This window comes from Crocodylus porosus, unplaced genomic scaffold (genome assembly GCF_001723895.1).
Source record: "Crocodylus porosus isolate Cpor-Errol unplaced genomic scaffold, CroPor_comp1, whole genome shotgun sequence".
Taxonomy (NCBI): Eukaryota; Metazoa; Chordata; order Crocodylia; family Crocodylidae; genus Crocodylus; species Crocodylus porosus.
Window position 1 is genome coordinate 44,934,467 of NW_017728948.1, and position 27,335 is coordinate 44,961,801.

At 42.2% G+C, this 27,335-nt stretch overlaps 2 protein-coding genes across 4 annotated transcripts in view; one reads left to right on the forward strand and one right to left on the reverse strand.

Annotated features, from left to right (window-relative positions):
- WDR19 (WD repeat domain 19) overlaps positions 1 to 13,512 on the forward strand; it is a 96,486-nt gene extending 82,974 nt beyond the window's left edge. For 2 of the 3 annotated variants that reach the window (XM_019552908.1, XM_019552910.1), the window contains exons 30-37: positions 552 to 648; positions 3,542 to 3,666; positions 4,361 to 4,442; positions 5,157 to 5,307; positions 6,425 to 6,548; positions 7,979 to 8,055; positions 11,510 to 11,640; positions 13,289 to 13,512. In XM_019552908.1, the coding sequence (XP_019408453.1) occupies positions 552 to 648; positions 3,542 to 3,666; positions 4,361 to 4,442; positions 5,157 to 5,307; positions 6,425 to 6,548; positions 7,979 to 8,055; positions 11,510 to 11,621 (768 nt within the window). In that variant the 3' untranslated portion in view covers positions 11,622 to 11,640; positions 13,289 to 13,512. The remainder of the gene's footprint in view (positions 1 to 551; positions 649 to 3,541; positions 3,667 to 4,360; positions 4,443 to 5,156; positions 5,308 to 6,424; positions 6,549 to 7,978; positions 8,056 to 11,509; positions 11,641 to 13,288) is intronic. The other variant, XM_019552911.1, reaches the window with a different exon arrangement.
- Positions 13,513 to 14,024: 512 nt separating this feature from the next.
- RFC1 (replication factor C subunit 1) overlaps positions 14,025 to 27,335 on the reverse strand; it is a 61,344-nt gene continuing 48,033 nt past the window's right edge. The window contains exons 13-24 of the mRNA XM_019552580.1: positions 24,933 to 25,042; positions 23,232 to 23,346; positions 21,739 to 21,827; positions 21,050 to 21,187; positions 20,052 to 20,147; positions 19,768 to 19,866; positions 19,106 to 19,260; positions 18,874 to 18,991; positions 17,073 to 17,218; positions 16,520 to 16,733; positions 15,654 to 15,842; positions 14,025 to 14,963 (exon numbers count right to left, since the gene is read on the reverse strand). Of these exons, the coding sequence (XP_019408125.1) occupies positions 14,871 to 14,963; positions 15,654 to 15,842; positions 16,520 to 16,733; positions 17,073 to 17,218; positions 18,874 to 18,991; positions 19,106 to 19,260; positions 19,768 to 19,866; positions 20,052 to 20,147; positions 21,050 to 21,187; positions 21,739 to 21,827; positions 23,232 to 23,346; positions 24,933 to 25,042 (1,562 nt within the window). The 3' untranslated portion in view covers positions 14,025 to 14,870. The remainder of the gene's footprint in view (positions 14,964 to 15,653; positions 15,843 to 16,519; positions 16,734 to 17,072; positions 17,219 to 18,873; positions 18,992 to 19,105; positions 19,261 to 19,767; positions 19,867 to 20,051; positions 20,148 to 21,049; positions 21,188 to 21,738; positions 21,828 to 23,231; positions 23,347 to 24,932; positions 25,043 to 27,335) is intronic.

A 27,335-nucleotide genomic window follows, 5' to 3' on the forward strand; every position in this document is an offset into this window, starting at 1 on the left:
CTTCCCACATTTTTCTCCTTTAAACGAGAATCCATTTTTTAAGTTTGTTCATGACCCTTTCATATGCAACCCACAAGTTGAGAATCTCTGTTCTAGGCCACCTGCCCTCCCCATTCTGTGTAGAGGATCTGGCTAGCTGATCATAATTGGTCTTTCAAGACTTGCATTTCTGAGAGTATCCCATTTCTTTTTCCTGAAATGATTCTTTAGAAGATCTTGTTGCTTTCCCTTATAACAAAGACTAACTTCAACATTTTCTCTTCGTTTTTTTTTTTTATTATTATTATTCAGAAAGGGGCATTTTCTCATATTTCACATGACTTTTATTTCTTAAGACAAAGCTTCCCCAACACTTAGTATGAAGTTAGTATGGTCTAGCACCAAAAGCAGTGGGAACGGTGAGTGCTAAGCCATGGTATATGGCTAAGACACAGAATCCATGGGCGAGTACAAATCTGAGTTGTCTCCAGTATTTGCTTGAAATGGGGAGAGGGTGTGATATACCACTACAGATTTCATCAGCAGAATTATTTTGTATCATTCTAATTAAGGATGCCAGGTATCTATTCCGCTTGTACATGGCACTAAAGCAATACAGAGAAGCTGCCCGGACTGCCATAATAATTGCCAGGGAGGAGCAATCGGCAGGTAAGTAAATCACTCTCTCATTTTGGCCTGGTTAAGTTTGTACTGGTGTGAAAACAGCTTTCACTTGCCATCCCTCAATTGCTTTGGATACTATTGCTTAAAAGGATTGTGCTCACAGAACAGTATAAATTAGCACTAGAAAGACTGCCTTATGTGCAGAAAAAAAATTCCTACGATCTAGATTTTTATTTCTAAGTGTGACATTGCCCTCATGGGGGACTTTGGTGCACTTTGCAAAGTGACAGACTTGGGGGGGGGGAATCTTGGATAGACTCTGCATTTCTTTTTCTTCATTCTCCATAGATTTATTTGTGGAGACTGCCTAGAACTTTATTTTTCTCCATAGTGGAGGTTTTTCTTTTAATGGCAGCCGTTGGTAGACAGTTTCTAATTTAGGGAAGTCTTTAAAACATACAAACAGAAAGTCTCATTGATTTCAATGGGAATTATACATGTTAATAAGTCATGTGCTGTTAAACGAGTAGACAGCCAAGAGACAGGTATTACTTGTTTTCTGAGGCTGGAAATAGACAGTCTGTGCAGCAGTCAAAACAACCCCCATAGACTATCCCCGCTCTGTATTTGCATGGCTATTGGCTTGAGCTGTAAATGCAGAGGGGAACCCTTGTGGGAGTTTTTCCTTGGCACACATGTCACTGTTGTACTTCTACACAGAGGCATGTCTGCAAGTGGCGACACCCTTCTTGCAGACACAAGCCCCATGTTGGGGTGAAACACCAAATTTCCCTGCTTACAAAGACACGCACATGGAGATCCCTAGGGTGCGTCTGGGTAACCAGAGAAAGCAAAGTAGGCCATTTCCAAAGCTTGAGGGGCCCGATCCTGTCCAGGAATTCCCAGGATGAGAAGCACAGGCCTGCACAAGCCCACACTTGTGGCTGGAGAGTATAGGCAGCTTCTTGCTCTTCTGCCATAAACAAACACGTGTCCACCACAGTAAAACAGCTCAGGTTATTATTTGAGCATTTGTGGCATGACAGAAAATTAGGGATGCCTGTTTGTTTTCACAAATTTTATAGTGGCACAAAGGTGATGTCTGTTTCCAATCTAAGTGGCTTCGTTGAATGTAAAGGGAAAGAGTGAGAACCAATGAACCGGGGCCATGGTGTAGAAGCAAAACAGATATTCTCGGTAGTAGGCCAAGCAATTGTGTTAAAACAGATGCCCTTTTTTCATTACAGTAAATTAAGAAAAATGTTTAATAGCAGCCTTGGGGGTCAGCTAGGCAGTTATAGCCAAGACAGATTAATGTTTCTAGCCTCTTCAATGAGCTAAAAAAAAAAAAATCTCCCAAACCCTTGACAGCATGGGTTCAAGATCTCCTAATGCACTACAGCAGTACTTCTCAACCTTGTTAGACTCAAGTTCCCCTCATTAGACCCCTTCAGAAATGCCAACTCGTAGTTTTGACTTGGTTTGTTTTTTTTACTACAGAACAATATAGCAATTCTTGTATTGCAAAGAGTTCAGAAAGACCACAACAGGACAGTATATGGTTTTAACACAATGGAGTCATAATTAAGAACTCTGGGTTTTTATCTTGTAAATCATATTTTCACATTCAATAGTGCTAATAGTGTCTGACACTCCCACAGCACCCTTGAGAAAGGCTCAAGGCACCCCAAGTTGCCACAGCAACTTAAGAATCAGTACACTATAGCAATGAAACACACATTAATCATGTAAGCAGAGATGTAAAAGGCTTAATTTAACTATTCATCACTTTCCTCAAATCTGAATATAGATATAGAGATATCTCTCTATATAATATTTCAAAATGCAAGAAATACAGGTTTGATCCTTTCTCTGTCAAGAGCAATCATCCAGAGAGTGGTTTCAGATTTTCCTGTTACCTTCAGAGGCTTATAAGGATTTCAGTTGTTGGTGCTTCAAACCATGTATTTTATTTGTTTGTTTCAACTTCAGCTTGATTGATAAAGTTTATGAGATACAGAAACTGTGAATTGATAAGGCATGCAATAGATAACCTGCTTATCTGTATATAATGGTAATAACATACCATGGCCATTGCTTAATGATACAGAAAGATAAAGAAAAGCTATAGATGAAACTGATTATGATCTTCAGTTTCTTCAGACTATGGGGCTAAAAAAGTCCTCAAGCTAATCTTGTGTAATAACGACATTATTATTGTTACTAGCATTTAGACATCCTGCTCTAGCTGGAAAGGCTTAGGTCCAGCAGTGGGCTACATATACAGAGTGGTGGTTTCTCCTTGGGATGAATCTACTTTGCTTGCTTAATGAAATATGACAACTTCAGGACCTTTCTTCCTAAGATTCAGCCATGCTCCTGAATTTAGTACCTAAATTTTATTTGATCAAATGTGCAATTTGTTTTCCAGCAATACTAGTTAGGCAAGCTACAATGAAAATATACAAAATGCGTATTAAACTGTAGTTTAAACAAAACGTATTTAAAAGAGGATCAGTTACACAACTGTTTCACAAGTAAGTTAAATATTATATAAGAACAAAGAAAATCTATATAAAGCCCTACAAGTACTTTTTGTATATTTGATCTACACTTCCTATTTTTGAAATGGGATACAGCAACATACACATTCACAACATGCATATGCACTGTGCTGTTTCTACCTATGTTCCTTTATTTCAGGATTCTTTCTTCATCCAAATGATTTTTCTGTTTGGTTACCTGACTTGTATCATTAGGATACTGTGGCAGACAAATAAGAGCTTGTGATTTTTTAGGTACAAATTAACTTGCACATTTTATGTTCTAAGATTATAGTTGACAGCCTGCAGTGAAGTTTAACTTTATTCTTGTAATAAGAGCATTGTTGTGAAAAATAACCTTTGCTGCTAACTTTTTTTTTTAACATATTTTAAAGGAAACTATCGAAATGCACATGATGTTCTTTTCAGTATGTACTCAGAGCTCAAAACCCAGAAAATTAAAATTCCTTCTGAGATGGCTACAAACCTCATGATTCTACATAGCTATATTTTAGTAAAGGTAATACACTGAAAATTCATTATTAAATGTTACACAGGATTTGATTTATTATGTAAACCGTATATATGATGCCATATTTAGAGACAAATTACACTAGCATAATGTGGACAGTGAATACAAATGTACCATTTCTGAATATGTGACAGTTTAGGTGAACTGTTCACACATTTTGGTTGTTTCAATACTTCGACTCTAGCATAGGATTAAGTCAAGTAGCTACATGACTGAAAACCTGCAAACAACTTTCAAACTTACCCTTTATGTGCATCTTTAGGAAGACATTTTACTATAATGACTGATTCTTTCATTCAGCCTTTCTTTCTAAAACATAAGCTAGGAAAAAAAGGTTAAGAATAAAAGATAAACAATGTAAATTATGGGCAGAGCAAAGCAATATTCTGTTACAGCTAAAGAAAAGGGAGGTGGCTGTAACAGTATTAAGAAATGTTTTGTTCAACCAGTTTCTTACCCTAGTATCTATCATCTATCTAAATGTTCCAGATTATTCAAGAGAGCCCTAATGCAAGGATCCTATGATAAAAAAAAAAATCTATCTGTATATCTCACTTAAAACTGCTAGATGGAACATGGACTACCATAACCTGCTTTTCTCTGCATATCTATTGCATTTCAGAACCTTTAAGTGCCGTCATTGTCAATCAGTAAATACACCCAATTGTTTGTTTGTTTTCAGATGCATGTTAAACGTAGTGATCACATGAAGGGAGCACGTATGCTTATCCGTGTAGCCAACAACATCAGCAAGTTCCCATCACGTGAGTTCTAGTTTATTAACTATAGTAAGTGCATCAGACAAAAACTTATACACAAAAGGACATAGTAACTGTGCAGTCAAGTTAAAATGCCCCGCTATAGGACTGCTGCTTTGACTCATGATTTACAGTAACAGAAGTAACACTGCTAGCTAAGTGTTTTTCAGGCACAGTATGTTAAGAAGGTGAAGGGTTAAGGTGAAGGGTTAAGGTGTAGGAATAACATAGTGGAGTGTCTGGATATATGTACTGATAGTTCTGGCTGCTCCAGAATTTACCCTGCATGCAGTGCAGGCCCCAAACTGATTGAAGCAGACACTGGATCCAGTATGCTGGGGGAGAGGGGAGAAGAGGGAGGTCTATATGCCCAATCTGGCCCACAGACTTCAGGGTCAGATGAGTTTGACAAGCCCTACTTAAAAAGGATAGTCTCTAAGATGCAGCTCTGCCCTGCCTTAAGCTTGACCATTATCATGAGACACACAAATAAGTCAATCCCAAGGTCCCATGGTTAGCTCTAAAATGCACAGTGAGGAGTAGAATTTCTGTGATGTGAAAAATCTAAATTCTACAAACTTGTGAAGTTGTATACCTGGGGGAAGAAGCACCCTCTCTATCTGCCCTTCCTTTTAAAGTTTCTCAGCCCTGCCTGCTCTCTGTGAAGGCTTTTAGCATAACCATTGATGGCATATGTCCCATTGTTTTGTTTTGTTGCAGACATTGTCCCTATCCTGACTTCAACAGTAATCGAGTGTCATAGGGCAGGACTTAAAAACTCAGCTTTCAGTTTTGCTGCTATGCTGATGAGACCTGAATATCGCAATAAAATAGATCTGAAATACAAAAAGAAAATTGAAGCAATGGTCAGGTAAGTAATGCTCAGGTTTTTGTTTTCCAGGCAGATCACCAGCTTTACCTTTAGTGTTACATTTTCTCTACAAAAACTCTTCAGGGTTTGTATATTTTCATGTTATATCCCTATTTCAGGTTGAGAGGGTGTATAATCCCTTCCTGCTCTTCTGAAGACTGAGGACCCAAGTTCCCACTAATTCTTTCAGGCAAAAATCTGTGTTATTTAACGAGTAGTAGTTCATGCTTGTTGGAAGCTGCCTTTAGGTGCCATCATAAAAAACAAAACAAACAAAAAAACCCACCTTGTTGCCTAGAGTTCAGTTTTGACAAACCTCCAGCCCGTGAAACCCCTCCTGAAGATAACACATATATGTTGGGTGTAACGAGGGCAATATTTTGCCTCGGCTTAGAGAAGGAACTTCCTGACCACTCTGATCAATACAATTAAACTGCCCCTGTGAGGATGAATATACTTAAAGGTAGAAATCCTAACTGCTGCTAACCTAATAAAAATACTTTAATGAAAATGCCTAATAAACTGTGAAATAAATTACTCTTAAATATTGGAAAATGCTGTTAAAGTGATTCACTCTTTTTATATGTTGCATAACAGAATATACTTTAGTATAGAGTCATTTAGGAAAACGGATTTAAAAACAAAATCCCCATTACAGGTCTTATATGCAGTACAATTCAGATATTTTATCCTACAGTCTGGATGAGGATTCCTCGTCTCAAAAGACATTTCCCCAAAAGAGCCCATGGAATAGAACTCTAAGAACAGACATTATAATGCAACAAAAATTAACTCTAGTTAAAGTTAAATTTATTTTGAGGTATTCAACTGGTGATTAAAAAGTACACAGATTGAAATACGTGACTCAGTAAGGTCAAGTAATTTGTATATCATATGTAAAGTTTATTATCAGAAAGTTTAAAAGATTAAGAATTCAAAAATCAACTAACTTGGAATTGTATAGAGTTATAAAATATAGACAATAGCAAAGACAGATGATGGGAAATTGAATAACATGTAACTTTAGAGAAAAGATGTTGTTGCTTTTTTTACCAGAAAATGTGTGTTGTTTTGAATGTTTTCTTGCACTTCACTCACATACATCTCTTACTTCTAGACGACCAGACACTTCTGAGACAGAAGAGCCAACCACACCATGCCCATACTGTGAATTCCTGCTCCCCGAGTGTGAGCTGCTTTGTCCTGGCTGTAAAAACAACCTCCCATATTGCATTGCAACTGTAAGTGTTCTTCAGTGCGACAGATTGTAGTCTGCAGTATTTAGCATTGTATCCAGAATTGACAATTCTTTCTAAAACATTGAACTGTTTGCTCAGTCACATTCTTCTGCCCTATGATAGATTCAGGAAGGTTTGTTACCTTGATACCGTTCAAGCAAGGACACAAAGGCTAAGGGCTGTGTCTACAAAAGGACCTAAGCACCCGAATCCAAAACGTAGATTCTGAGCACCCCCACACAGCACCCTCTGCTTCTAGAATCACTGAAGTCTTGACAGACTTCAGCAACAAATGACAAGCTTGTGCACAAGACTCATGGGGATTCAGAGGGTTCCCACGTAATGCCAGAAAGGATCTACCAGATGGAGCCTGGCTCTCAAATTTGTCCCTGCACAGAAACACCCAGCCAAAGGGAGGGAGGGAATGAAGGGAAGGAATGTATAACTCAACAGCTGAGTGTTTGGGATGCTCAACTAAGGGTGGGTTCCAATCCCTGCTTTAATGAGCATCTCCTATGAAACACCGGAGCAGTGAACTCCTCCTGCCCCTCCTCCAAGTCTCACTAGTTGAGTAACTTAGGCCCTAGGAAGTCAGAGTTCTCCAGGCCCAATGAATATTTAATTCTTATATTATTGCTGACACTTACAAGAACGAAGCTCTAAAGACTTTAGGTTTTAAGTAAGGGATCTTAAGTGTATTTCTAATTAGGACTGTTGGGCAAAACTGGAAGAATTCCAGTTGTATGCAGTAGTTTTCTATGGAATTGTTAAAATTTGAGTGTACATAGAAAGTATGTGGTCTTAGTCAAAACAGCCTATGAGCAAGGCTTACAGCAAGGGAGAATGAAAGTTGAGACCTTGCAGATCTTGCGTCCTCAGCATCTATTATCAACTGAAAATCTGAAGAAGGGTATTTGTGCCTGAGAGCTTACAAAGAACAATTTTTTCTAACTATTTAGTTGGTCTAATAAAAGATACCATGTTTACCCAAAGAACCTTGTCTATCCATGTCCTTAAACCAACACAGTTGCAACCAACACCCCCAACAACTGAAAATCTAATATTCTTGAAAAGGTAGAATGTATATAAGGACCCCAGCACAGAACTGCTGGCTAGAAAGATTTTTTTTAATCAAATGATTGATTTCTTTCACTGTACTTCAGTTAAGAAGGGGGCAAAAGGTACAAGTAGTAATGAAATCTTGCATCTCTTATTCAAAGCTTTAAAATCTAGTGTCATTTGTATGCAAGCATATCCAAATTATCATCTCTAATCTAACAATCTGACCACTTAAATGGCTTGATACCTGTCCATTAGTGTTGGCTAATTTAGAATTAAGATTTCTGTAAGACCTTTCACAGTGAAAGGTGCGGTCATAGTGCTAATTAGTTGGCAGTCTGGCCTTACCATCAGGATTCATTGTTTATTTCCAGGGTCGGCATATGGTAAAAGATGACTGGACAGTCTGCCCACATTGCGACTTTCCTGCCCTCTACTCAGAGTTCAAAAAGTAAGCTGAAACTTTTCTGCTGATTTAGGGATTTTTTTTAAATAGTACATCCTACCAGCATTGAAACCACTGAGCAGCCTGCCTTTGGAGGTCTAGGACAGTGGTCACCAACCAGCAGATCTTGATCTACCAGTAGATCCCAGAGCTTCTTGCAGTAGATCTTGGAGTCTGAGGCTGGGGTAGGGGGCTGAATGTCCACATGCATGCACACAAGTGCCCCAGCCCAGTAGGTAAGCCCATGGGGGCAGGAAGGGGCAGGAGCTAGATTGAGGCCCCCGCAGTGAGGGGCAGTGCCACAGAGGCAGGAGGAGGGGTAAGTTGAGTGGGGCCTCAGCCAGGTGGGACTTACCTGCTGGGGAGACACCCCCAAATAATTTTTTCTCCCTCTGCCTTGATCTACTCCCTGCCTTCCCTCCCCACAGACTTACCTGGGGGTGAAGGGGTAGCCAGGGGGAAGGGGAGCAGAAGCAGCACACAGTAGATCTTGGGCTATTTTTAAATGCCAAAAGTGATCTCCTACTTAAAAAGTTTGGAGACCAGTGATGTAGGATGATCCAACCCTTTGTTCTGCAGCTTTTTTGTTTATTCACTTGCTCCAAAGCAGTTTACATCTGGTCCATTCCTAAGGTTGTGTGAATGCATGCTACAAGTGGAGAACAGGGCAATGCATGCCGTGTTGTATTGAGGTCACTTCTGGGGCAGGGAGATGATCTAGCAAAGGTAGGAGATTCTGCACTTGCTGCCTATTCAGACCCCAGAGAAGGCAGGCCCTGTAATGGATAGTGACACCCAGTACTTGCTGCTTCCCTCAGCTCCACAATGCTCCTAGTGCCTATCTGCCCAGTGAAAGTACACCAAAATAGGGCACTGAGTTTCAGAGCTGTTCTGCTTTTAAGGGGATGGAAGTGGCACTTGGGGAGGATGTGGAGCTAAATTTCATAGATTTCATAGACACTAGGGCTAGAAGGGACCTCAGAAGATCATTGAGTCCAGCCCCCTGCCCAAAGGGCAAGAAGTCAGTTGGGGTCATAGGATCCCAGCAAGAGAAGCATCCAATTTGCTCTTGAAGGTGTTCAATGTAGGTGCTTGAACCACCTCTGATGGCAGGCTGTTCCAGACCTTGGGGGCTCAGACAGTAAAGAAATTCTTCCTTATGTCCAGCCTGAAATGGTCTTCCAGTAGTTTATAACCATTCAACCTCATCATCCCTAGGGGCACTCTGGTGAACAAATGTTCCCCCAGGTACCGCTGGTCACCCCTGGTAAACTTACAGGTGGCCATCAGATCACCCCTGAGCCTGTGCTTTTCCAGGCTAAAGAGCCCTGTGGCTCTCAGCCTGTCATTGTAAAGTCTGTTTTCCTGACCTCTGATCATGCACGTGGCTCTTCTCTGGACTCTCTCAAGCCTTTCCACATTCTTTTTGAATTCTGGAGCCCAAAACTGGATGCAGTACTCCAGCTGCGGCCTCACCAAGGCCAAGTACAAGGGCAAAATGACATCCCAGGATTTGCCTGAGAAGCACCTATGGATGCAAGCCAGCGTTTTGGTTGCTTTACTAGCCGCAGCATCGCACTGCAGGTGCTTGTTCATCTTGTGGTCAATGATAACCCCCAAGTCTCTTTCTTCCTTAGTGCTAGCCAGCGGAGCAAAGCCAAGCCTATAAGGATGTTGCAGGTTTTTCTTCCCAAAGCAGAGAACCTTGCATTTTTCAGTCTTCAACACCATCAGGTTCTCATCCGCCCATTTGCTGAGCCTGTCCAGGTCAGCCTGGATCACCCGCCTGTCTTCTGGTATGGATGCTTTGCCCCAAAGTTTGGTGTCATCGGCAAACTTGGCCAGTCTGCTTCTGACTCCAATGTCCACATCATTAATGAAGATGTTGAACAATATGGGTCCAACGACAGAGCCTTGGGAGACCCCACTGGTCACAGGACACCATGATGATTGACTTCCATCAATTACTACCCTCTGGGTCCAACCACGGAGCCCATTTCCCAGCCAACGGCTCGTGGTGGACACAAGACCACAATTGGCCAGTTTCACCAAGAGGTGATCATGGGATATGATTGAAGGCTTTTTTGAAGTCAAGATATATGACATCAATCTCTTCTCCTTTGTCCAGGTGATAGCTCACCTGGTTGTAGAAGGAAATGAAATTGGTCAAGCAAGACCTACCTGCAACAAACCCATGCTGGCTATCCCAGTCCATTAAGGATGGCCTCTTTTTAATAAACTTTTCTAAGATCTTCCCCAGCATAGAAGTCAGGCCGATGGGCCTACAGTTAGCCGGATGCACTTTCCTCCCCTTCTTGAAGACAGGCACCACATTGGCCTTCTTCCAGTCTTCGGGCACTTCAGCAGAGCACCAGGAGTTTTCAAAGATCCCTGCCAGAGGCTGGAATATGACGCTTGCCAGCTCCTGGAGTACCCTGGGGTGTAGAGTGTCAGGGCCGGCTGACTTGAAGGTATCCAGCTGATCAAGGTGTTCCTTTACGAGGTCAGCATTAATGCAGGGCAGGAGATCTCCCTCACCTGGACCTCCCTGTCCCGTAGCGGGCATGGGTGTCCCATGGGACTGATGAAAGACCGACGCAAAGTACCCATTTAATAGGTTGGCTTTTTCCTGGGCGTCAGTTGTCAGTTGCCCCTTCTGGTTCAGCAGGGGTCCAGTGTTGCCCTTGCTTTTCCTCTGGCTCCCCACATATCTGAAAAGGGACTTTTTATTGTCCTTGATGCTCGAGGCTAGCTGGAGTTCAGTTACAGTTTGCTCCCTGCAGGACCAGACCAGTGCAGAATAATCCTCCTTGGAGGTGAATCCCGTCCTCCATGCTTTGTAGGCCTTTCTTTTTCACCTCAGGAGGTCTGCTAGGTCCCTGGAGAGCCAAGGGGGCTGCTGTGCCCTCTTGCTGCCTTTCCTTCGAGATGGAATAGACTTTGCTTGTGCATCGAGGATCGCTCCCTTGAGAAGCAACCACTCTTCTTGAACTCCCCTCTCCCTGGAGTCGTGGTCCCTGAGGGCCTCACTGCCAAGCCACCTGAGCTTGTCAAAGTCGGCTTTCCTGAAGTCAAGGACTTCCGTGTTGCTGACTTACTTGCCAGCTTTATGGCGGATGGTGAAGGTGATCAGCTCGTGGTCGCTGTCACCCAGCTTCCCAACGATCACTAGGTCACCAATTAGGCACTCCTGCCAAAAAAGATTGGCCCCACTTGTATGAACCATGTGCATGCCACAGCAACCTCAAGGAATCCTTTAAAACTAATCAACTGTGCGGCACCTTTTAGAACAGCTTTTATTTTTGCATGGGAAAAATCCTACATGCATGGCCAGAAACAGCAATTATGAACATAAGGGGTAGAATTTCACCACTTGATTCCTACAGCAAGCCCAAAGGTCTGTGCTTGAAAACAGTATTAGGAGTATGATTTAACATATGCTTTAATTCTTTACACACAGCATGCTGCAGATTGAAAGCATCTGTCCAATGTGCTCAGAAAAAGTTAATATTGTTTATCTTAAGAAAATAAATGACTGTACACAATACCTCAAGCTGGAAGAAATGGAGTAATTAATTCATTCAAAGTAAGGTAATGTTACAGCCTTTGTTTTGTTTCCAAAATAAATTCCTTGAAGATATTCAAGTAGGATGGATGCAGACAAAAAAACCCCCAAAAAACAAACCAGTGCTTTACTTTAAACTCAACACGTTCCTGCGCTAAGCCCCACACATGCCTAGAACAGGCAAGTGCCTTAATTGGACCCAGCTCACCTGACATCTGTATAGATCAGGTGCTTTAGTGAAGCTTTTTGATGCTTTTATCCAGTAGCTGATTGAATCCGCTTTAGCTAATAGTGCCAGAAAGCCCCACTAACCCCACTAAAGCACCCGGTCTCTATAGACTACTACTTCTGGTCAAGCTGGGGGTGGGGGGGGTGTTGTTTAATGTCTGTAAGCAGCCAAAATTAGCCAGTATGTACAGCTGCCTACAGTTTTAGGTGCCCTGCTTCCCAGTACAACCTGCAGGGAAAAGTTAAGTTTATAAGACTGGAAGAGACCAAAGACACCAGCTGAACAAAAAGCCACTTAAGCTAGTACATAGGAAATATGAGATGACAGCGACCAAGCACCATCCCTCTCAAGGTAAGACATTACTCAGGGCTTGAGGGGAGGAACTTATAGCTGCCAGGTTAGCAGTTTTCAAAAAAACAGTGGGTTCTTGTCCATTAGGAAGAGCAATGAGCTGGGAGGGAGGAGATGCAGCTTTAAATCTTTCCTCAACCTGGAGTTTAAACCAGGGTTCCATCTCCTGGAGGTAGTCTAAACAGCAAGCTATGATAGCATTCTCCTGCTGAAGTACTTGCACCAGGCATAAAATAGTCACTGGGTCACTCTGATACTATGTAGGGTGGTGGATAAAGCATGCAGGGGAAGCAGGAGCCCTGGCTTCACATCCCTGCTTCAACTTGGAGGAGTGCTATGAACCTGGGTCTGTTGCCATTTTAGAGGATGGCAGTTAAAAAAGAAAGTGCTCACCCTTTCTTCTGCACAAGGATCCATGCAGCGGACACAGCTTCCTCCTAATGCTAAGCTACGAACAGAAATTTGAGCAGGGATTTTTGAGGCCCTAAAGCTGCTGAGCAGTCAGAATGTCTACCTTTCTTTATGTTAGAAGACTCAAAAGCAAGAGTGACCTATTGTATCAAATCTGTAGGCTAATCTTAGCTGGGAATCTACAGAGCGCTATTCAGCCTTAAGAGTACTACCATGGGCCCATAAAAGAAAGAATTAGAAACAAAAACTTACAATACCTCTTCATACTCCTGGTTCAGGCTTTCATCTATAGTGACAGGTGCTGGTCTCAAATGTTCAGCTTTACGGAACTAGGGCCACCACCACCTCTTCTTTCAATGCACTCTCTAAAGTGTCACAGTGAACTGCATACAATAATGCGTAACTTTAGTTGCAGTAGAGCTGTTCTAGATTAACAGTTTTCTAGCAGCATCAAGTATACTTACAAGGTACTGAATAAGACTGTCTGCCCAACAGTGCTGTGGTTTTGTTTTTTAAGCATCAATCCTTACTGTGTCAACATGCTGTTTACCTTGAAAAAATTTGGTTTGAGTATCCAAAAAGCAACCAGTCACATTATATTGATGCTACTGCTGATTTGTTAAAAAATTAAGTAGAAGACCAGTTCATTAGAGGACTAAATAACTGTTTCTGTTCATTTTCAGAATAATTTGGTCTGTGAAGAAGTGCTCTGGCATAAAGGAAGCCTCATTACTGGAACTTCAGTTAACATAGATGTGTAACTATTAATGGATTTTTTCCCCAACATGATCTAATACCACTTATCTGTTCCATAGTTTGTGATACATTTGTAAATACGTAGCTTTTGATAATTTTTGTACTTTGATTTACCCTGCTTTCAATAAAACTACCTGACTGCTAGATTTAACACTGTTCTATAAAGTGAGATCTACATTCAGCTTCAGCATCACAAATAGGAATAACTATATACTCATTGCTGCATCTACAGACATCTCTTTTCATGGGAAAAGGTGAGACCTGTAGACTAAATGTACAGCTCCTATGTATCTTTGAGCAAGATAACTGCTTATTTCTGCAGAGATTAACATGAGGACAGTTTGAACTGTCTGTGCAAAATTGGCTAAAACATGGATAAACATATAGGTAGTCAAGAGGCAAGCACAAAAGAAGGTAAAACTAAGCTGGTTTCCCATACTACTACTTGTGCAGTTATTTAAGTTGTTCTAGTTAAGACCCATTTCCACAGTGTCTTAATGAGCCTATATTATTTTGGCTCATTAGGCCAAAATAACAGACCATTTAGAAATACAGAGCCATTTAAGAACCCCAATGTTCTGCTCCTCAAAGTACTTCAGGTTTCAAGTCACATTTGAACAAAAAATCATAGCACACTCAAGAATCTTAAACAGTGCGCAAAGGTATTAGTCTCCAACTTTACCTGTATTTATTCAGTCCAAGTCAAAAGGGACACTAATTCCTAGCATACAGCATCCAGAAACGCCAAAGATGAATGAATGAATAATCCTCACTGCTGTCCTCACAACAGCAATCCCTCACTCTTCCGTACGTCTTTATTTGAATTAAGTGAGGCAGAAGGAAGGTTGCTGAGAAAGTGTCAACATACCATAGAAAACAGGCACATATACTAGAAAACCAGAAGCTGAGGTAGGTAGACATGACCTGCTGCTAGTTGCCAATTATACATCTTCAAAGGGAGGTAGTGGGGGGAAGAGAAGGGGAATCGATTACTATTAATAAGCTGAACAAGTTTTAAAATGTTGTGAAACTAGTTTTACTGCAATCTTACACATTGTTCATTTTTCATAACATACAAAAACAAATATGCAAATGTCATTTTTGCATTATGTACTATGTACAAGCTTTCACCACATAATAGCAGGGAGTCAGTAAAAAAGGTTAGAACTCCAACTTAGTACAAATGCCAAGCAGTTTATAAAGTCTCTTTCAAAATGCCATTAACCTAGATGCTTATTTAGATTGTTTTCCAGCAGCAGACATGGCCTGCCTCCTGCCCACTCTATTTCTTGCAACTTCATAGCACGTTAACAAGAATTATATTACCACTGCATGGTGGGAGAGCAAAAGCAGCTACATCACCTCTATAAGAGGAGCATTTCCAACTCACTGGTTCCACCCTTACATTGAACCACATCATTGCCAGAGGGACATCCACCAGGTATGCAAAGCTGTGTCCAGAGCAAGAGCAGTTGGCCAGTGTACTTCGCCAGTACTGAACAATCCAGTTCATCGCCTCATTTTTGCTTTTCTTTTCCCTTCCATTTTTGGTTCTTCACTTTTTTCTGCTTTTGACACCTTGGAAGATTTTGCCTTTTTTTGCTAAAATAAAAAAAGGTTTGGATGTTAACAAAACCACAAAAATAAAACCAACACACAGATTGGAGCTGCCACACTAACCCGGCAGGAAAGAACAAGCTTTAGCCTGGGTCCTGTTCTCATAGCGCTGTCGCCAAAATAAAACCTTTGTCCTAGATCACAGGAAAAGAGTTCCAGGGGCACGTCCCTCAGGCCAGGGACTGCAGTCACCACGTATCCCAGGGTCCCCATTCTCCCTCACTATGCCAATGGTTTAGTGCAAAGATAATCTCTAACACCATTCTTCTCTGAAAGACAATGTACTAGTTTAACTTCTGTCTCTAACACCATTCTTCTCTGAAAGACAATGTACTAGTTTAACTTCTGTCTCTAACACCATTCTTCTCTGAAAGACAATGTACTAGTTTAACTTCTGTTGTCAGGAAAGCTCAGCTGCTATACCAAAAGGCCCTCCCATGAAGTGTACACTGAACAGTACTCCAGCTAAGACTTTAAATTTTTTTTTCGGAAAGTGCCTTGAATCAAGGTTTTGAACACCCCTAGTATTAACTTCTATTCGACCATAGAACAGGTCAAACAACCCAAGAAACTGGTGTACTAGTTTTATAAAATTCAGCCCCTGTTACTGAGCCGAAAAAGATGGCTTACTAGGAATATCCATGGCTTTATGATACCTAAAACTAAAAGCATTACCTTGATCATTGCATCATTTTCAATAGAATCTTGCTCTTCCTCAGACTGGAGTTCATCAGCATTCAATTCTTCGTTCAGTTCTGAAGTCAGTGTGGATCCTGCTCGCCGTTTAGATGTCTTCACTACATGTAGTGCATATGGAGTCAGATGGGCCTCTTTGTTATAGGTGCGTGTAAAAGCTGCTTTAACCTGTTCAGATAAGAAACAGCAGGAGTATCAGATTAAAATTCCACCTCTGATGACTAACCAAGGTAGCCTGGGTCCAGGGGTTTCACTCCATCCCCCAACCAAGGAAAAGTATGTGCAAAGCCTACAGAAAAGAGGACAGCTATCTGGGGAAACAGAGAAGCACCATGGAACACTTAAGCTGCCTGGGGGTTTAATTTATTTGAATACCATCTTTGAAACCCATATCTCAATGCTCAAAATTACCTGGAACCTAGAGAGAGAGTCATCAACATCAAGTTCATAGTTTAGGTACCACCTACATTCTTAAAACCACTGCTCCAATGCCACTGAATAATGGCAGCTCAGTCTCCTACAGCCAAGTCACCTGAACACCATGACTACAACCAGCATGCTATTCAGCCTTACCAGCCTGAAAGATTTTGAGACTAGGTGCCCTCCCCCTCATTACTTGGACCTAATCTTGTATGTGTGCTCACAGTATTAGTAAAGAGCTGGATGCACTACCTCCTCAGCTCCGAGCCTCTGTTGCGTGCCCTATGCTAGAGGTGGAGGTAGTGGAATGCCTATCATGCACCAGCTTTAGTGATTTCTTAGTTTCCCCCAAACCATCTCAAAACAGTATAAAGCCAAGCATTTTTATATTATAAAGCAATAGGATATAAAATAGTTAATTTTACCTTGGGATCCAGTTTAGAGAAGGGACTAGGTTTGCCTCCCCAGCTACTTATTTCCATGATATTTTCAACATCATCTTTCATCAAGCAGTAGGAGTCCATAAACGTTACAGCATTTGGCACACCTTCTACTCCTAAACTTGTCAAGGGTCTGACAATTGCGTCCCGTAAATGTGACAAATACTCCATGTTCACTGTCCTCTTGCATGTGTTGGTTCTTTGCCAAATGAAAAAGAGAAACCATGTTACTGAGCATTTCCAGATGTGTCAGCTACTCAGGGCCCAGCTGTGCACAGCACACACAATGAAACAGTCAGTAGAGTGGGAAGCCGCCAGTACCAAATCACCACAAATGCCTATTGCAGGATTGTAGTCACAGCTGACTGGCAAGGGAGGGCACTGCCACAGCCCACTGCAGTTAGAAAACAGGTCACGTGCATTATTCTTCCAGAGTATAATGGCTAAATGAGCTACAATCATTTCCTAAAGCTAAAAGACAGCAGAGGTAATAGCCATACCAGTGTGACTTGGAAAGTACAAAAGGATTCAGCATTACCTGAGACTCATATGCATTGCCAGTTCTTGAATGATACGCTCATGTTTGCCTGTAGATGAAAGTTTCCCCAGCCAGCTTGGGAAGTTAGGAAACTGGGACATGTAACCTCTCATCAGCTCTCCCGGAAGAACACTGGCATAAATAGCCTAGAAAGGTGAAACCTATTAGAAACTCTTCCAGAATAGAAACCTTAACGCTGATACCACAACACAGTGAACATATAAATAGGGCTAAAAAATAGTGCTAACTGCCTAAGCTTAGGTTTGCAGGAAAAATGCATGTCCATGGGTATAGTTAAAATTATGCAAGCAATAGAAACAAATGAAAGGTGGATAAGCTTGGGGCAGGGGCAGCAGCTGGATGGATTTCTATGTAGACATACTACTGAAAAGACAAAATACACCATATATCTATCAAAAGAAAAATCTAGTTCTTTTATTCTACAGATTATTTTATGGTCCATGTCCTGAGAAAATTAATTCTGAATTACTAGTTTAACCCCCGTCTGTCTCAAAAAAAAAGGAAGGATCACCTTAAAAGATACAATCACCTCAAGTACCCCAGAACATGGGCTGCAGATTTCCAGGGAGTTTTCAGTCCAAGGAATAAGAATGGATCGTAGCTGGAATATAGTGTCCAAGAACAGGACAAATGAAAAACCTTATTCTTTCTAGCAGGACTGTTGGGGATTTTTGTTTTTTTTTTCAATATTGCAGGACCTGGCTCTCTTCTTAGGATCCTCTGAACACATTTTACTTAACATTCTGGACTGTAGGCACCCATGTCTTTCTGGCTCTATTCCTACATCACACACTGTAGGTGTTTTAATGGGTACTTTGGAACTGTGGTGTTCAAGGAACAAGAGTGGGGGAGGTCAAAACAGATGTTTCCATGGGCATTTTAGGATAATGTACGTGATGACAAATGCACAGGATTGCACCACATGGTCAAAGAAGCCCTTCCAGTCCTGCATTCCTAAGTCTCTTGCCAAAGTCTAACCAAGAGGGCAAGACCAGACCAACATTTTTAGCTTTCACTGTATAATAAATTTCTAGTTACTATGATTGCAAAGAAGAAAAACTTCAAATCCAAGGCAAGTGCAACCAGTGCAGATTTTAAAGCATCAACATTGTTACATTTCATTGCTTAGCAAAAAACAGTGAAAGAAGACAAGTACAATTATGAAGAGCTCTCTCAAGGGATCTCCCAGAATATGTAGGGGGAATGAACAGTAAGCCCAGAAAAGAGAAGTGGAGACATGCAGATAACATAAATTAAGATGGATAGGTTCTTAAAAGTATGAGAGTTGAAGGAAACATAGGTTCCATTTCAATTTCCTGAAAACAGGTTTGGGCTTTTGAAAGTTTAGAACATATTGCATTATTACATGAACATACAGTTTCACCAAGATTCACACAGGTTACTGCTCCAGTCAATGTGGCTGAATCTCCCAGGCTTCCTGAACAGAAGAACACGAGTTCCACAATCTAATTTCTTCAATAAACCAGGACAGTGGGTTTCAAACTGTGTTTCAGAGAACCCTGGGCTTCCACAACAGGTCATCATAGGTAATAGGAGAGTAAACTGAGAGGTAGCGAGACACCACTGCTGAGCTGGGTCGCCTGCTCTGCGTCAGCTCACAGGATAGGGGTAGGAGTTTCATGGCAAAAGAAGTGATATGAAAGGGTTCCATGAGCTTAGAAAGTTTGAAAACTACAAAACCAGGACAGTAATTTCAAGGAGGTGAGCTGGTGCTTAAAAATCTGAACTTGTGTGTTGAAAATGAATGGCAAGTGTTTACCTGCGTAGGAAGAAGGCTCCAGTTCTGCTTCCTGCGAATCTGAGTGTCAACGAGATCACCATCACAGATGCTATCTGCTGCTCTGCTCAGGAGCATCAAGTGCTTTTTCAAGTTATTTCTGGGAAAAAAAGCAGTTATTCAGTATTACTACTCCAGGAACACCCAAAGAGTTTTTGTTTTCTAACATGACAGACACCAAACGCTCTACTATTTGGGAAAAGGAGTAACTCACCCAGCAGCGACAGGCTTCACATGTACATAATTTTCCTGAACAAAAAGAGGTGCTAGAGAGTAGTCATGGAAGAAAAGGTCCGATTTGTCTATAAGAGACATATGAGCAGTCTCCTCACCAGTCGCAAACACCTTCCGGACAACATCAAAGGGCCCCTAAACAACATGCAACAACATGAGCTGTAACTTATGATGTCTGTGGATGAGGATGGGAAATACTATGGTGATGTCTCACAGCAATATCCATGCTTCTTAAACTTTGCATTTCTATAAGTCTTTCTAGTTATGGATATGAAAGTGCTTCACAGATTTTGTCTCAGCAACCCTGTGAGGGAGATGGAGATAAGGGATTCTGTCTGTGAGAACAAGTAACTATTAAATTGACCACGCTAAAGACTTAATCACTAAGACCTAGCTCTTTAAAATATGTTAGATATAGATCTAATAAATTAGATCTATAGCTGTCTTCTAGGAACACTGTGTCCTCTAGACACTCTTGGTGGTTCTAGGTACAGGCTCAAAACACCTCTGAGCAGCAAGTACCCCACCACATTTTGACAACTAATGTTTTTTCTACTGCTCAACTCAGTAGGTTTTTCTAAGAATCTTCTCTTAGCAAAAACAAAGCAATAGGAGCTATGCCCACAACTGCATTCCTCTTACCACTTTGATGTCCTTTTTGGCTTTGCTGGAATCAGCTTTGGCCTTATCATATGTCAATGATTTATCTTTTGCACACCACATACTAAGATTGTGCAACACCTAAGAAGAAGCAAGATAGACAAGTTACAGGTAGCTAAGAGCACTCCCAGGAAGAAAAGCATCAATGGAAAAAAAAATCTGATCTCTACAGAGTTCAGTGCAGTCCTCAGTGTTTCTGTGCTGCACTGAAAGCAAGGTCTTATGCACTACAGACTGCCCAGAATACCACAGGTGCATAAACTGACCTGCCTGATGTCTTGATTTGCTGCCATGATTATCTCATTCATCGCAGGTGGTGGGATCTTTAAACCTTCTTTATATGCAACAGACATCATGGCACCCTGGAATAAGCAAAATACTTTAGAAAGAAAGTGCAGCTATAAAGTAATCTGCAAACATTTTTGAAAAAAAAAATACAACAACAAAGTTAAAATCTACACAGGCAGTATCCACACTAGAAACTATCAAAATTATTTTGATTTCAGTTTTCAGGCTAAGTGTGATCATTTAACCAGCCCTCATGAATTCATAGGTATAAGTGACTGTAATCTTTTGTAACTGTTATATGTATTACTACAGTTATTAAATGGGTCTAAATTATTTGGGCCCCAAAACTGATTGTAAAACATGTGCTAACCCAAGATCAGGTGCTCTTGGTTGCTTAGTTCTTTTGAAAAAAAAAAAAATCCCACAAAACCCATCAGGCTTTTTTCTTCAATGCCCCACTTCTCACACAGTTTGAAAATCCAAGCTGTGAACATACAACAGGTATCAAACTCATCTGGCCATGTGTGCCATGTGAGGTGTATGGAGCCAGCCTGTGGGCTGCATCAGGCCCACAGACTAGCCCACATATTGGACTTAGTGCACAGCACAGGTGCCCATCAGTGTACATCCCAGAACAGCCCTGTGCACTGTTTGCATTGGCTCCAGTACCATGTGCCTGCACCCAGCACATGCCAGACCAGTTCCACATGCTGCATGTGGAGCCTGAGGCAAGGACTGAAACATGCTGCATGAAGCACACAAGGCCATTCCACAACTCTAGATCGTAGGGCTCTATGAGCCATACCCCTGCCATCCAAGATATTTTAAAGTATTGTCAAGATGATCCAGTTTTTAACCTTCCAGTATATTAATGATGATACCCGCTGCTATAAGAGTTCCATCAGTTAAAAGAAAATTCCCCAGAGAGCTGTCTGCATTCCATGAAACCCAACACAGCAATCCACCTGCCCCCTACCTTAATCTGTTCTACCCGAGGTCTCTGAAAACGAAGATCAAAACAATAATGGACCAGAGAACGAATTTTGGGATGGTTCCGATCATTACACATGCAGATGATAGGAATCTTTGTAAGCTTGATCAATCCAATTAACTCCTGCAATTTAAACAAACACACAGCAAAACTGTTAATATCTCACAGCATAGACAGCAAAAATTATCAGAATGTGTTATATTAAATGGCACATAGTCAAATGGCACAGGACAAATCCTAAACCTGTTATAAATCAGCATAACCTTATTGTAATCACTGTATTTTATAATTATGTAATCATAGAAAATTTGGGTTGGAAGGAACCTCAGAAGGTCATCTAGCCCAATCCCAAACAATGGAGCTACGTTAATTTTTCATATGAGCTGGTTCTTTATTTCTTATTTGTTTGGTTTGTCACTCACTCTATTATCGTGTTAAATAATTCCTACTGCCTTACAACCCAGTCAGTCCAAGCAGCTGTTTCTGGCTGTAAAAAATTCACTTTTACAAAGAGCTTTTAATCATCAATATAACAAAATCTACATGCACAAAATAGTTATACCAATTAGGCAAAAGTATCCACTCTTGCCACTGTCAGAGACACGTTACTGGGCTAGACAGATCATTGGGCTAACCCCACATGGCATTTCTTATACTCTTCAAAGCAGCTTCACCTGTATTCCTCCTCGGTCTTCATTGCCTGCCATTCCATCCACCTCATCCATGATCAATACATGCTTTGTGCTAACTGAAGGGGAAGTTCCTAAGGAATGAATTAAGACAAGTGAAAATGCAAAGGAAATACATTGACTCACCAGGTTATATATTCAGAGTGCTCTACAGTTCAGGCTACAAACATGTTCATTTCTACCAGTAGAAAATTCTCAAAAATTTCCACCAGTACAAATCTTTTGAAGAGTGGAAGCCAAGAGAGGGTTCAGCTGGCAGTGCCTTCTCTCCTGAGACCAAGGAAAACAGTACTTGTGTTCCACTACCCAGCAGAGCAGTAGGAAGACTCCGTATGCCTTCCCCAGACTCAGGTGTTGGAGAATGGGAGGGGACCAGCCTTCCAACCTCCAGAAGCAGAGTGGAGGGAGCACTGGAGCAGAGCCAAAGTCTTGCTGGGCAAGCACTGAGGCAAGCATCTGCCACTGCTCCCTGCCTCTTCCCCAAACTAGGCACTGCCCAGCTTGGGGAAGAGAATGGGGGTTTTGCCTTGCTGCTTCTTTCTCTTCCCAGACTAGTGTGGAAAGGGAGGGGAGAAATGAGCCCCAAGCCCTTCCCCCAGTCTACAGAGCAAGCAGGAAGCAGCTGCTGCTCCATTCTGTTCCTAGTCTCAGGGAGTGGAGCCAATCTTCCCGCTAGGAGCAAAGCTGGAGGTTCCAGGCTAGAGAGTCTTGTCCCTCCACTCAGAGTCAGACCAATCACCACATCTGGAGTCAGGAAGAAATGTTACCCCACAGTCAGATTGATTTGGACAGTGGGGGTATTTGCCTTCCTCTGAAAGGGGGACGTGACCCTCTAACTCAGGATCTTTTGAGCATGTATTGACAACATTTTATAGAAGCAGGCCATTGGCTGCCATCGTTCCCCTGCTTTACTTATGGCAGGTTATGGTATTAGGTTGTTGTTGCGTCATGGTTGATGGTAGTCTTATGTAGAGTTTAGATTATAGTTGTATGGGATGCTTGGACAGGGATGACCCTGCCTCAGACTACATGAGTGTTTTTCAACCTGTGGTTCACAGACCTCTGGGGGTCGAGAGACCATGTCTATGGGGCCCATGAAAAATTACTACAATCAATCAAAAGTATGAGAGTACCCACACTTACAAATCAAAGGGGTCCACACCTTCACTCAAATTTTTTTAGGGGTCCACAAATGACAAAGGTTTAAAACCACTGGACTAGATGACATCTGGATGTCCCTTCCAGCCCTACTTCTGTATGCAATCTATGACTACATATCTCCTTAACAGTTTATATGATTTCTGTAGCTTAAGAATTTGTTCCCAAAATAGGGCACTGCTCTGATTTACTTAATTGTGATACGTGATGCCTTCTTCTAAATACCACTGCTTGAGCCCAGTCCTGCCAGCCACGAAGTACACTCAATACTTCATAAAACTGGGTCCTAACCAAACAAAAATACTTGAAGTAATCCATACCGGAACAGAAGTCTTTGATGCTGGTGTTGTTTAGAGATTCAGCCACCACTTCTTTCAAACTGTTCTTGCTACGAGTGTCACTGGCATTCAGCTCCACATAGCTGTAGCCCAATTCCTAATCCCAATCAGAACAATAATAAAATAATCAGAAATTCTAAGTTGCGAACAAAGAGAAGATCATCACAAGTATCAACTAAAATCATGAGCAGAGTTTCCACACAACTCTCGTTTTCAGTTCTCACTTGTAGTGCGATTCCCTTTTTAGTCCCTCTGTTCACTTGCATCCTAAAAATGTGTTAATCACTAAATACAGAGAGTTGCTACAAAGCCCCAAAAGAAGAAAAAAATCAACTGCTGATTCAGTGAATTGCTTCTACAGTTCCACAAATCTGGGGCTGCGTCTGCCTTCTTTCAGTTTTTATGAAGTTGGGGGCCTGGACTAAACCATAGAGGCTACTGAAGCTGCACGGGAAGAATACTGCATCAGTTAACGTAACATGGGTAAATCTACCTGGAGCAATGCAGTGCCGCATGAAAATACCAGTCAGTTCCAAACAAATTAACCAGGGCCCAGAAGCAGAACAGCAGCAATAGTGCACAAATCCAGAGGCTGGTGCTATGCAGGGCTAATTAGCCCATAGATATTAGTGCTAGAATCTCAGTACCCAGACTTGCTCAGAGCTGACTCAGGCATGTCTACAGAGCATTGCATAGTGCTGTGCAGGTACATGGCATGCATCTCAAACAGCAGCTACAGCAAAAGTTTTAGGTCAGGTTTTCCAAAGAGCCATAAGGGAGCTCTGTGCCGAATTCCTTGGGACACTAAACTTCCTTAGGCCTGTCTGAAAAGCCACACACTTGACTCACAAATATTTCTGAACTACTGCACTAAGAACTGTGAAATTTTCTCCCACCACAAAATTAGATCAGATCGGTGTCTCCTGCAACCTTTTCAAGTTAGTGATCCCATATTCAAAATTCTAAATATTTTTGCTTTTCCCACCAATTTTACCCTTTGACTCCATAAATACACTGTAATAAATTAGGCTATGTTTCAATAAATATTTTTACAGTTTTTCTTTTTCTTTACTTGACAACTATACTACCATTCTCAAACCCCTGCAACTCCCAATTGCCTTCAGCGGCCCATGGGGATCAATCACGGTGAGGAACACTTTGGTCCATGAGTTGTTCCACAATAATTTTCAGGACTCTGCAAATACTGCAAACACACACCTGACAGCTTCTTCAGTCCCTAACCATTCACCTAGAAGCGTACAAATGAGGAAGTGAAAAGATATAGAAAGAACAGGAAAAATATGTGTATCACTGATTCCAATGTTTCAGTATGCAATGATAGCTTAAACTCTGCTTCTACTCAGTCAATGTAAAATTTCTCTAGGCTTCAACAGAAGTAGAGTAAAGCCAGTCCCAAGAGTTTTAGAAAAATCAAATGCTCAGTGAATGTGCTTTCCTGTCAGCAAGTAGAAAGGCAAACAGATACACATCCTTCTGTGCTTATACCACACCCCTGCAATTATCCAAACATGCATCATCATCTATACTAGTTCTGAACTGAACTCCCTGTACACCCAAGCAGAGGCCCAAAAATGATCTGCCTACAAATATCCAATTCTACGATCAAAACAAATACTTGACACTTGTATCTTTCCCCAAGAACAACTGTGAATAAGGACTCACCTCACAAACTAAAACAGCTGTAGTAGTTTTGCCAACACCTGGTGGACCCGAGAGCAATGCTGCCTTAAAATTAGTACCATCATCTCTGCCTCCAAATTTACTGGGTTTTGCTTTAAAAGAGAGAGAGAAAGACAGAGATTGCACCTTTTACACGGATATATGCATGACAGAAATGGCTACATACTTTAATAAGTATTTATTAAAGTCTACTCATGACTGGACCTTGGGTACAGATGGCTATTCCCTGTACAGGAGGGATCGAATAGATAAAAGGGGCAGGGCTGTAGCTCTCTATGTCAATGAAAGCTATGAGTCCCTGCAAGCTGATATTGGCAATGAGGCTGGATGACTGGAGACCCTCTGGGTTAAAATCCATGGGGAACACGGCACAGGGGACACAACGGTGGGAGTCTACTACAGACCGCCCACCCAAAGTCCTGAGTTTGACCAGGAGTTCTCCCGGGAACTGGCTGAGCCCGCATGCTCCAGGACCATGGTTGTCATGGGTGACTTCAATTACCCAGACATCTCGTGGGAGGATCACTCAGCAAAATGTGAGAGGTCACAAAACTTCCTCCAGCACGTGGATGACCTCTACCTGACTGAAGAAGTCTATGGGCCAACAAGAGGCAAAGTGCTACTCAACCTGGTACTGGCTACTGGGGACAACCTAATCAGCGACCTAGTGATTGACAGGAAGCTGGGTGACAGTGACCATGAGCTGATCACCTTCACCATCCGCCATAAAGGTAGAAAGTCAGTTAGCAACACAGAAGTCTTTAACTTCAGGAAAGCTGACTTTGACAAGCTCAGGAGGCTTGTCAGTCAGGCCCTAAGAGACCATGACCCCAGGGAGAGGGGAGCTCAAGAAGAGTGGTTGCTCCTCAAGGGAGCGATCCTCAACGCACAAGCTAAGTCTATTCCATCTCAAAGGAAAGGCAGCAAGAGGGCACAGCAGTCCCCCTGGCTTTCCAGGGACCTAGCAGACCTCCCGAGGTGAAAAAGAAAGGCCTACAAAGCATGGAGGATGGGATTCACCTCCAAGGAGGATTATTCTGCACTGGTCCGGTCCTGCAGGGAGCAAGCCAGGAAAGCCAAGACTGCAACTGAACTCCAGCTAGCTTCAAGCATCAAGGACAACAAAAAGCCCTTTTTCAGATATGTGGGGAGCCAGAGAAAAAGCAAGGGCAACACTGGACCCCTGCTGAACCAGATGGGTCAACTGACAACTGACGCCCAGGAAAAAGCCAATCTATTAAATGGGTACTTTGTGTTGGTCTTTCATCAGTCCCATGGGACACTCATGCCCACTACGGGACAGGGAGGTCCAGGTGAGGGAGATCTCCTGCCCTCCATTAATGCTGAGCTTGTGAAGGAACACCTTGATCAGCTGGATACCTTCAAGTCAGCTGGCCCTGACACTCTACACCCCAGGGTACTCAAGGAGCTGGCGAGCATCATAACCCAGCCTCTGGCACGGATCTTTGAAAACTCCTGGTGCTCTGGTGTAGTGCCTGAAGACTGGAAGAAGGCCTATGTGGTGCCTATCTTCAAGAAGGGGAGGAAAGCGGATCCGGCTAACTGTAGGTCCATCGGCCTGACTTCTATCCTGGGGAAGATCTTAGAAAAGTTTATTAAAAAGAGGCTATCCTTAATGGACTGGCCGAGGCCAACATCCTAAAGGATAGCCAGCACAGGTTTGTTGTGGGTGGGTCTTGCTTGACCCATCTCATTTCCTTCTACAACCAGGTGAGCTATCACCTGGACAAGGGAAAAAAGATTGATGTCATTATATCTTGACTTCAAAAAAGCCTTCAATCTGGTATCCCATGATCACCTCTTGGCAAAACTAGGCAGCTGTGGCCTTGGGTCCACCATGATCTGCTGGCTGGGAAATGGGCTCTGTGGTCAGACCCAGAGGGTAGTAATTGATGGAAGTCAATCATCATGGTGCCCTGTGACCAGTGGAGTCCCCCAAGGCTCCGTCCTTGGACCCATATTGTTCAACATCTTCATTAATGATGTGGACATTGGAGTCAGAAGCAGACTGAGTTCAAGTTCACCAATGACACCAAACTTTGGGGCAAAGCATCCACGCCAGAAGACAGGTGGGTGATCCAAGCTGACCTGGACAGGCTCAGCAAAAGGGCGGACGAGAACCTGATGGTGTTTAACACTGAAAAATGCAAGGTTCTCCACCTTGGGAAAAAAAACCTGCAGCATCCGTATAGGCTCAGCAGTGCCATGCTGGCTAGCACTAAAGAAGAAAGAGACTTGGGGGTCATCATTGACCACAAGATGAACATAAGCCTGCAATGTGATGCTGTGGCTAGTAAAGCAACTAAAACACTGGCTTGCATCCATAGATGCTTCTCAAGCAAATCCCAGGATGTCATTCTCCCC